This window comes from Solanum dulcamara, chromosome 12 (assembly GCF_947179165.1).
Source record: "Solanum dulcamara chromosome 12, daSolDulc1.2, whole genome shotgun sequence".
Classification (NCBI taxonomy): Eukaryota; Viridiplantae; Streptophyta; class Magnoliopsida; order Solanales; family Solanaceae; genus Solanum; species Solanum dulcamara.
This window is the reverse complement of record NC_077248.1, coordinates 9,239,818-9,251,077: the sequence shown is the minus strand read 5'-3', so window position 1 is coordinate 9,251,077 and position 11,260 is coordinate 9,239,818. Positions and strand designations below refer to the sequence as shown.

Genomic DNA, 11,260 nt, shown 5'->3' with positions numbered 1-11,260 from the left:
CCTACATAATTTTGTATGAAGTCATTTTCAGAATACTAACTAGTTTAAAATGTTAGAAAATCCTTTATCCAAAATAAAATAATTATATACCAAAACTGGAAGAAGAAACAAAAATGACTTGGCAACTATGTTGTTAGGCGTTAGAACTTGGAAGCTTGAAAGTTGCAACACACCTGATGAAATCCCGAATATGGTGTTTGGGGAGGGTAGAACGTACACACACCTTATTAGAGGTGGAGAAGTTGTTTCCAAAAGACTCTACTTAGAACTTTGAAAGTTAAACGCTTAAAATAAAAATGTGAACAGAAGCTTGCCTGACTTATATGGAACAAAATTACATAGCTGAAACTCAACATTCAAAATGAATAAACCAAGGAACTTCCGTTCAAAAGTTTCCATAGAACTCATATAAAGACTCGAGGCTGACAGAAAAACTCAACACTTGGTAATCGATTTAGATGATTCCAATTTTGTTGGCCACATCCAAAGCATCGTAGTCGGGTGTCAACCTCACATAAGCCTTCTTTGTCCCATCGGGCCTGTACAAGGACGAAGGGAAGTGGATTAGCAAAGACGGGCAAAAGTTACTATAGTATGAAAAGTATACACAGATACTAGAAGAAACAGTCAAACTTACAATTTCACAAGAAATGCAGCTAAATGGCAGGCAAATTTGGTAACTATGGCATGTCAAATGAACCACAGTTAATTAAGCCCTAATGGTCAGTCATGGCAGGCAGTTTTATCCAGCTTGGATTAATATACACTGCAAACTGAGTAAGTGATCTAACTGGCCTGTGGCCCAAACACGACATTATAGTACCGTAAACACAAGAAATATTTAACAAGCAAATTTGATAACTATGGCATGTCAAATGAACCACAGTTAATTAAGCCCCAATGGTCAGTCATGGCAGACAGTTTTATCCGGTTTGGATTAATATCAAGATATTAATCCCTCCGCCCCATTTTATGTGGTACCGTTTGACTTGGCACGGTGTTTTAGAAAAAACGAAAGACTTTGAAACTTGCGGTCTAAAACAATCCTTAGATATATGTGTGGTTGTAAATCATTTCATTAATGGTAAAATGGAAATTTCAAAGTTAAATTGTTTCTAATTATAGTAATGTGACATTCTTTTTTGGATGAACTAAAAAGGAAAAAATGTTACATAAATGGGACGGAGGGAGTAGTAAATAACAAATATACAATTGAATTGAGACATATAACGGGTATGATTTCAATTCTCATGCAGCTGGATGTCAAGACATGATCTTTACAAAATTTGGTATAATTTCAAGGGATACATCATTAAGCAAAACAAAGTAGAAAAAGACATGATCTTTACAAAATAAAAATTCAGTAGCAGAACAAGTGCTAAACGAACAAAGCATAAAAACATATAAGAGTGAAAATGCTGAACATTACCTGATCAAGGTATTGACTTTCTTTGCCTGGATGTCATACATTTTCTTCACTGCATCCTTTATCTTCTTCTTGTCAGCATGGATGTCAACAATGAAAACAAGGGTATTGTTGTCCTCAATCTTCTTCATTGCAGACTCAGTGGTAAGAGGACATTGTAGAATCTGGTACTGATCAAGTCTGTTCCTTCCAGGTGCACTAATGCGAGGGTACTTGGGATTCCTATCCTTCTTCAATGTCTTAGGTCGATGGAAAGTAACTTTTGTCCTTATCTTACTTGACTTCTTCTTAAAGGTTGATCCTGACTTAACAGCCTTGGCAGCCTTGACAGCCTGGGCTTTGGGGTCCTTTTTTTTGGTCAAATCGGCTGCAAATGAAATTTCAGAATTACGTTAACAGAATCAAATTGCAGGATCTATGCCAGTACAGTAACAACACACATCAAATCCAACATCCAATTTTCAAACTAACAAGTCATTGAAAGTTTTTCCTCATGGCAATTACAAGCATGTCCAAGATAAAACTAAGTCCAAATAATCTCTCAAAACAAGCAAATCCTCAACATTGCAATACTATTCTACTGTAACCACCTCTTCTGGTAATCTATTCAATCCTGCTTCTTAAGATTATTAAAGCTCCACATTTTGAAATATTAAATTAGCAAGACTACTTCCCAGCTGGAATAAACAGCAAATCCTCAGTGACATGATCCTCTATTCCCAAAAATCATTCCGAAAAATCACTTCTGTCTATGCCACATCGTCTTCCCAATTTATAAAGTTTCTCAAAGTTCTCAAGTCGTAAGTAATAATTTTTTCCAAAATAAGAAAAGGAAAGTGATAGCTACTGGCAGTCTATTGGTTTCAGGCAATGCAGCCAAAACTCAATAACACCAGCCTCTATTCAACAAAATCAACCTTCATACCCCGACCTCACGCAGCCACTGCACTCCCTCTCAGTGACTTTAGCCACTATTCCCAAAAACAACTTCAGTCTAAATCCCACCCCCTTTCCAATTTATCAATATTTTCATGGTTATTAAGTGTATGCTCGGCTTAGCTTATTTAAAGCGGCTTATAAGGTGCTTACTTTTTTTCCCAAAAAAATTGTTTTCAGCATATAAACTGTTTTAGATAAGCTAAGCCAAACAAACCAATTATTTTTTCGGACTTATTTTAAGCACAAAATGGCTTTAAGTTGGTCAATCAAACACTCAAAAAAGTTGAAAACAGCTTATAAGCAACTTATAAGCCAATCCAAACGGGCTCTAAGTCCCAGGTAATAAATTCTTTTCCAAAAAAAAAACAAAGGGGAGGTGATCAGTAATGGCAGTCAATTGGTTTCAAGAAATGCAGCAAAAACTCAATAACACCAGCCTCTATTCAACAAAATCAAACATTCATGCCCCAACCTCAACCTAGCCACTGCTCACTCCCACCCCCATCCCCATCCCCATCCGCATCCCCACCCCCCTTCAATAACAGAAAAGAGAAATTTTAACTAATGTAAATCTAGCCATAAATAATGTACCATACCAGCAACAAGCTAAACAATGCCTTAGGCACAAACAGTCAGGATCATTGTTATAAAAAATCAGTGCTCATCATGCTCCACTGGGATCTGTTTCGTTCCAAATATCACTATTTTTTTCTATTAAGACAGATTAGGACTACAAATTCTCTAAATCTCACGCTTATCTCTACGTAAGCAATAAATTCATAACCACTGACACATATTATTAGAATAAAAAAACAAAGAGTTCGAACAGAAAAGCTAAATGCTTTTCTGTGTCTTTGCGAAAAAAACAAACAGAAAAGCTAAATGCTAGACAGTATTTTTCACATTTCTAACAACCCAAGCAGATTCATACCGCATGCTCTCTAAATCTATCTCTAATTGGAGTAAAACATAACAAAAAAAATTGACATCAAGAGATAAAAGTAGAGCACAAAATATACCTTTAGCTGGAGCCATAGCTGAGAACAGTACGAAAAAACCCAACTGCTTGCCTGAGAGAAGCGGCTAAGTTCTGTGGTTTAGGGTTTTGGCGATGAAGAGATGACATATTTGTATTGGGGCTGAGTTTGCATAACTTAGGCCCGTTATTTTGAGGCCCAATATGTACTCAACACTATTAAATCAGGTAATTTACACAAATCACATTAGTTTACGATGTAATTATGTGTCTTTTCATGAATTTTTGAAAGAGTGAATTAGACAAAATGTCCATTATATTATATTTTTTACACAAAAAAATAGTTCACTTTTAAAAAAATAAGTCATTAGTTATTATTACAATATTAGCTATTCGACACTTGTCTTACAAAATTTGGCTCGCTTCCTCTTCTTGCCTTCTTCTTGTTTCTTTTTCTTGCTTCTTCTTCGTCGTCGTTGTTGTTGCTGCTTATTCTTCTTCTCTATTTTTCTTTCAATAAAAATATTTGACGTATTGCAAACGTGAATCATTTCAAGCGAATTATATATCAAAAAAATTCAAAACATCGAGAGGATTTCGTATCTAAATTTTAGGACTATTTAGAGGTGATTTGAGTTGATCGAGGTTGAATAGTCAATGTATACTTCATGTATAGTCAATATATACTTCATGCAAAGTTAAGTTATATTCAACTTTTTGAATATATCACAATGTATAGTCTGTGTATAGCTCATGTATAGTTAAAGTTAGGCCAAACCCATCGGTGGCCCCTTAAAGTTGGCACCAACTTTCACTTAGACACTTAAACCAGGAGATGTTCATTTTAGACACCAATGTAAAGATCTGATGTGTCATTTTGACACTTTTTAAATAATCTGAAGTTGGAGTCTAGAGCGTGTATTACACTTTCCTCTACATAGATTAGTTGGCCAATTATATCCTGCCAACACTACCAACTTTACACGTCATATAACTTTAAGATTAAATGGTCAAAAGTTGATCTTCAACACTGTCTCTCCATTGTCTCTTCAGTTCAAAGGCGAAACCCTCTTCAAATTCACCGATCAAAACCTAGGTAAGTGTATGAAAGTTCAATCTTTTTTTATTTTCATTCAATTCTTAGTTAGTACTAACTATTATGTTAGTTTATATTGCCAATTTCCAGGTTTAAAGGTTGAAATCAAGTGTTGGAGATTGCATTTTTGTTGGGCGTTTTGACATTTCTATTAACTACTTCTTGTGTTTACATGTTTCATCCTTGAAGAAGAAGGTGTATATTCTGGTTGTGTCCACTCTCTGTTAGCATTTTGTAACTAGATTTTTTTTGAAAATTGCACTGATAAAGTAAGGGGCTTTTTTGGTATTTCCTTTTTGAGATATGGACGACTATATATTGACATGTTTTCATCATGGGGGTCATGTTATCGCAGACCCTAACCCTACTTACAAAGGAGAAGTAGATGTATTTGTCGTTGCCATTGATAAAGATCATTTTAGCCTTGTCGAGTTTTTTCATACACTGAAGACCTTAGGTATACAAATGTGAGAGTCACTTTGAAAGTATTACCTAAACTCTTTCGACTGAATATGATAAAGCCTAGGTTTTTATTGTCAAAATAAAATTAACAATGAATTTTTCCAAGTTACTTCTGATATTCAGTTGTTAAACTATGTGAAAGACTTAATAGATGGTGATGACTTTTATTTTTATGTGGTCCATGAAATTGATGAGTTAGAGGAATTGACAACTCCAGCTGGTCTTTTACCATGGTCAGACTGTTGATGTTGGAAATGTGGAGAATGAGGCTGTTTCAGATGTGAATGAGACTGAGGATGTTTCAGATGTGAATGAGTCAGATCTGCATAGTAGTGACTCAGATATAAATGTCATTCCTGATGAAAATGGTTCAAATATTGATGAAGAATTGAGATCCTTTAGATCTAAAAGGAGGAACAAAAGAAATCTTAATCCTAAGAGAAAAAAGAAAGTACCTGAAGAAATACCAGTAGGTGAAGCTGGTATTGATAGAGGCTTTGAAGATATTGGAAAAAATAAGAAGGATAGATATGTTGGCAGATTAGGAGGAGATGAAGAGTATATTGATAGCTCAGATTGTGATAGTGATAATAGCACAGATGTATTAGATGTACAAGCTGTTAGGGGTGTTGATCAACCAGGAAGAAGGAAGAGTAAAAATGCCAGGTATGATGCTGAATGTGAAGTCTCTATTTTTGAACTTGGAATGATTTTTGAAAATGCTAAACAATTTAGAAAGGCTTTGGGAAATTATGTAGTAGAAAATAATTATCAGATTAAGTTAAGGCCTAATGAAATTCATAGAGTGAGGACTAAATGTAAATTCAAAAAAAAATATCAATGGTTGTGTTATGGTGCAATTGATAGAGATTCTGGTAACTTTTTGATCAAAAACTATCATCCTATACATAAGTGTTCTCCATCAATTAAGAACAAAATGTGTACAAGTAAATTCCTAGCAAAAAAATTCAGGGATGAAATAACTAAACAATCATCCATAAAGATTTGGAAAATACAAGAATTGTGCAGAGAGAAGTTAGGATTGTATGTGGGGTAGGACCATCTGTTACAAGGCAAAGCTAATGATTCTTAGAGAATCCATGGGTGATTGGAATATGGAATTTGCAAGATTATGTGATTATGCTGAGGTTATAAAACAGACCAATCCTGATAGTTCTGTTTTTTTTAAGAATGGATAGAGAAACTACACCAGGAAAGAATTTGTTTGTATACTTCTATGTGTTCTTGGATGAATTGAAAAGGGGTGGAAGGAAGGATGTAGAAGAATAATAGGATTTGATGGATGTTTCTTAAAGGGTGCTTGCAAGGGTGAACTTCTAGTAGCAGTTGGTAAGAATAGAAACAATCAGATGTTTCCTATAGCCTGGGCAGTTGTAGATAAAGAAATTAAGCATAGTTGGAGTTTCTTTATCAATTACTTGAAAGAGGACCTGCAGTTGGGTACTGGACATGGTCTTACTGTGATGGTAGATATGCAAAAGGTAATTACATATTACATTTGCTAAAGCTATTAGATTATCTATTAAGTATTGAATTACATTTTATTTTCTTTGCAGGGTTTTCATGCAGCTGTTGATGAACTGCTACCAAATGCTAAAGTTAGAAGGTGTGCTAGACATATTTGGTCTAATTGGAATTAAACCTGGAAGGGAGAGGAAAGGAAAAAATAATTTTGGAGATGTTCAAAGGCAAGTTTTGAAGTAAAGTTCAAGGATGAGCTTCATAAAATGAGCAAACTTAGTAAAGATATTTGTGCTGACTTATTGCATTATTCAAAGGTTTCATGGGTTAGGGCATTCTTTCAAGAGCATTCCAAATATGATGTAGTTGAAAATAACATGTGTGAGACCTTTAACTCATGGATCATATCATGTAAACACAAATCTATAATAACCATATTGGAGGAAATTAGGAGAAAGATAATGACAAGAACTGTGGACATGATTAAATTTGCCAACATCTGGATATCTGATATTGCACCTATGGATAGACTTATCTTAGAGGAGAATAAGGATAAGTCTAGGACATGCAAGGTGCTTTGAAATGCTGATGTTGGGTTTGAGATTGGAGAGGGGGAGTACAGGCATACAGTTAACTTGATTGATAGAGTTTGTAGTTGTAAAACTTGGCAACTGAGAGGCATTCCATGACAACATGCTATTGCTGCTTTGTGCCACATAGAACAGGAGCCTGAACCTCTTGTGGAGCATTGGTATAAGAAGGATACCTTCTTAAAGGCTTATAGTCATTTCATCCAACCAATTCCAAATATGAAGATGTGGCTTGAAACTAAAAATCTAAGGATTGAACCTCCTAAACCTAAACCAATGCTTGGCAGACCTACAAGAAATAGAAGAAAAGGCAAAGATGAACCAAGAAAGAAGTATGGAAAAATATCCAAACAAGGGGTGAAACAGACTTGTTCCATGTGTAAACAACAAGGTCATAACAAGAGATATTGCAAGGTAACATAATTTATACTTGCTTGTGTCTTTATCAATCACTTGTTGAATTTTTAATGAACATATATTTTGTGCTTAAATATTCAGATTGCTGGTCAAAGTTCAGAAGCAGCTACCCATAATTCATAATTTACTGGTCAAAGCTCACAAGGAAGTAGTCAACCTGAATCAAAAAATTTCAGCCAACCTGAACCAACAACATTCAGCCAACCTGCATCAACAACATCAAGCAAGCATGCTTCTTCAACAACAGTTTGTGCTAATACAAGTAGAGTTAAGAGGGTGAATGATACAAGTTCAAGACAACCACCATCATATGTGGATACAAGTATTCCTTTTACAAGAGGAATAACAAGTCAACTACCTCGGAGGAGAAAAGAGACTATTGGACAAAAGAGAGGAGTTGCAGCAACTAAAAAAGACTCTACAAGAGGGGGGACAAAGAAGCCATCATATGGTGGATCAAGTAATGTTAGATTTGGCATATTCACAAGTGCAAGTGGAACCCAAATACTCAATGTATGTTGTTTTCTCCTTTGGTTACATACTAATCTTCACTAGTGCAGCTTACTTACTAATTTTGGTTTTTTTTTCCTGTAAAAACAGCCAGGGACTTCAAGTCAAAGAATTCTACCAATAGGTTCAAATTTTAAGGATGTAAGTTCAACAGGCATAGACCTTGGTTTTAAGTCTAGAGACTTGAGATGAAAAAATAGAGATGTTGTCACTACCTCCCAGTTGCAGCAAATGGCAAACAAAAAGAAGAAGTAACAACAGCTTGAAGTTTTGAATACTTTTTGTTATGTAACGTAATCACTTTTGAGGATTGTAACCTTGTTAAACTAGTACACTGATCGTGGTATTTAGCATAATGCTAACTTTGAGTTCATTGTGGATTATGTTTTTGGGTTACATTGTGATATTGTTAAATGTTTTTGGTATTAAATTGTCATGTCACATAATGCAATTGTCGCCTTGTTTCTCAAATAAAGATGCTGCAGAATACCATTGATGAAGGCAATGAAAAGCTACCACAATATCCAATAATTTGTAAGATTTTGAACTTTTAATAAGTGAAATATGTATTCACTTCAACAAGATGTGAATTGTATACAACAATAACATCAAAATACATACAAATATGGCCTAGCTAGAAATTTACAGCAACAACAACAACAACATGAAGATTCATTTCATCCAAAACATAGATAACTTTACAGCAACAACAACATCAAAATAATACTACACCACCACCTATACCTAATGATAGACCACCACCTATACCTGAACAACACAACACATTTTAACAATTAGGCTTTAATCTCCATATTCCAAACATTACCAACCCAGTAGCGATCACATCAACAATAAATATATTTCTTGCTCAATTTATTTTTTCATCAAAAGTCTTGACTTTCTTCAACAAACCCCAGATCACCTTATTTGATTGAGGAGGGTGTCGATCTTCATACCAATAAAAAAATCACAGCCATTCATTTTCTACAAAATCAATCAGAAAAAAAATTAGAAGCCCAAAATTAACAGAAAATACTTATTCCTCTTTTGTTTTACTTATCGGAAATAAATGGAGCTTTAAGATTCACATTGAATAAAAGTTGTAATATATGAGTACAAATATTAACATAAGGAATTACTTTACCTTTGAAAGTTTACAAGTAAAAAATCTATGATCTGAATTTAGTTGGGTCCAAGAAGTCTTTAATAGTGCTTCATTACCACATTTACAATATCGACATTCATCCAAAGAGACCATGGAAGAGTTGGAGAAGCTCGACATGGAAGTGTAGGAGAAGAGTGGCATGAAAGAGAGAAAAACAAAGAAGAAGAGAGAACTGATTTTTGCCTTTTTCTTTTTCCAAATCAGAGAAAAAAACTAAGAAATTAGGGCAAAATAAAGAAGAAGGGGCATAAATATATAGATAAGAGAGATATGACCGTTATAGGCCTTGTTTGATGGCATATCAGATGAAAAAATAGCTTCTGGGCTCCTCAGGTAGGTGGAAAACACGCGAGGTGATAGCTGTGTAAAAAGTGTCAAAATGACACATCAGACCCTTACATTAGATGTCTAAAATGAACATCTCCTGGTTTAGGTGTCTAAGTGAAAGTTGGTGCCAACTTTAAGGGGCCACCGATGGGTTAGGCCTTAAAGTTATATTGTATAGTTAGTGTATATTTTCAATGGATTTTGGCAGGCTATAGTGTATACCCAATGTATACTTCATATGACTTATGGCTATTTTTAATTGTAAATAAAATATGATTATATTTATTGTAAACTAATTATTATATTGTATATATTTTGAAGCTAACCATTTTCGAAATTACCATTAGTGCCAGCTTTTAAATGTACCTCGATACATGAAGTCAAAATTAAGTGTAATTTATTTTAGATACACGGTATTCAAGTGGATTCGCATGTGTTTGAGATACACGGACTCTCTCGCTTGCCTTTCTGCTATCTCGCTTCTCTCTCTCTCCCTCTCTCTCACCTCTCTCCCTATGTATATGTATTTCAGAATGTATCTACAATGTATTTGGTATCACAGATACATATATCTAGTGTGATTCACATATATCGCTTTCCTCTCTTGCTCGCCTCTATCTCTCTCTCGCTCGGCTCTCTCCTCATGTATTTATATTTTTAAGTGTAGCTGATTGCAAAAATATATGTATTTAGGTGTATCTTACTTAAAATATGATATGAAATTATTAATTAAACAATATGTAATTCTTTCAAACTAAAGGCAGAACTAATAAATATACTAGGAATATTAGGGTTTAGATATTTTTTCCTTAAATCAGTAGAAGCCCAATTGCAGTAAATTTTGGACCTCAAGATGATTTTTGTGTAAGAATTACATGGAATGGCCAGTTTTCGAGTATGTTATGAGTATTTAGCCACTGTTTGAAAAATAATAGGGAACTAGCCATACTTTAATGTGAAAATAAATTTTGGACAAACGTATCCCTACTTAAAATATGACAAAATAACTTTAAAGGTTTAAATCTCCTGAATCATTCTTGATTTTGATTTTATAAAAGTTTGAATCCCATGAAATCACTCATTAGTTTTGAAACTCCAACAATTTGTAAACCATATGAATCACTCTTCGATTTTGAACTTATAAAGATTTGAATCACATAAATGATTCTTTGTTTCTGAAACCTCAACAAATTTTTAAATGTCATGAATTTTTTCTTGATTTTAAACTTATAAAAGTTTGAATCGCTCGTTCCTTATTTTGTAACTCTATCAAGTTTTTGAACAACATGAATCATTCCTTAGATTTCCCTTATCAGTCCTTTAAATTTTAGCATCGTTTATGGAGTTGTTACGTGTTTTAGTTAAAGGTATTTTTGTTCAAATTTTTTTTGTGCCTCGTAAAATCAACACCGAAAAACTTTTTTTCTTCACAATTTAGTGCCCAAAAAAATAAATCTCACATAACTAGTGTCGTGTGATTTTATTTTTTTTCTGATCAATCCAGTATGTAATAATCCTGATTAATGATATAATATTATTCTCGTTTCGGAAAAACAAAAACAAGGAAAAAAGAATATCGAATAGATACAAACATACGTTAAAATCCAAATAATATTTTTTAGACTTGTTTTTCAACCCATGACACAAACAGATGAATAACATCCAGAAACTCAATAAAATATTCCAAATTTAGTAAAACCTTATATATCTTATTTGGGGAAAAAAAGATATCAAAGATATGTATGAGAGAGAACAAAAAAGAAGTAACATACAAACAGAGACATATGTAGCCTTTTTTGGCATTATAGATTTTTAGCGATAGTAATTTAATTATTGCTAAATGTAGATTTTAGAGGCAATTGACATTTTT

The 11,260-nt window shown here is 33.8% G+C and overlaps 1 protein-coding gene across 1 annotated transcript; it reads right to left on the bottom strand.

Moving 5' to 3' along the window:
- Positions 1-299: 299 nt before the first annotated feature.
- Positions 300-3,494, bottom strand: LOC129877071 (60S ribosomal protein L23a-like). The gene is made up of 3 exons (XM_055952548.1): positions 3,385-3,494; positions 1,430-1,793; positions 300-539 (listed from the first exon to the last, which is right to left on the bottom strand). Exons 1-3 carry the CDS (start codon positions 3,398-3,400, stop codon positions 455-457), a joined length of 465 nt encoding a protein of 154 aa, XP_055808523.1. The 5' UTR covers positions 3,401-3,494; the 3' UTR covers positions 300-454.
- Between the last annotated feature and the right edge of the window lie 7,766 nt (positions 3,495-11,260).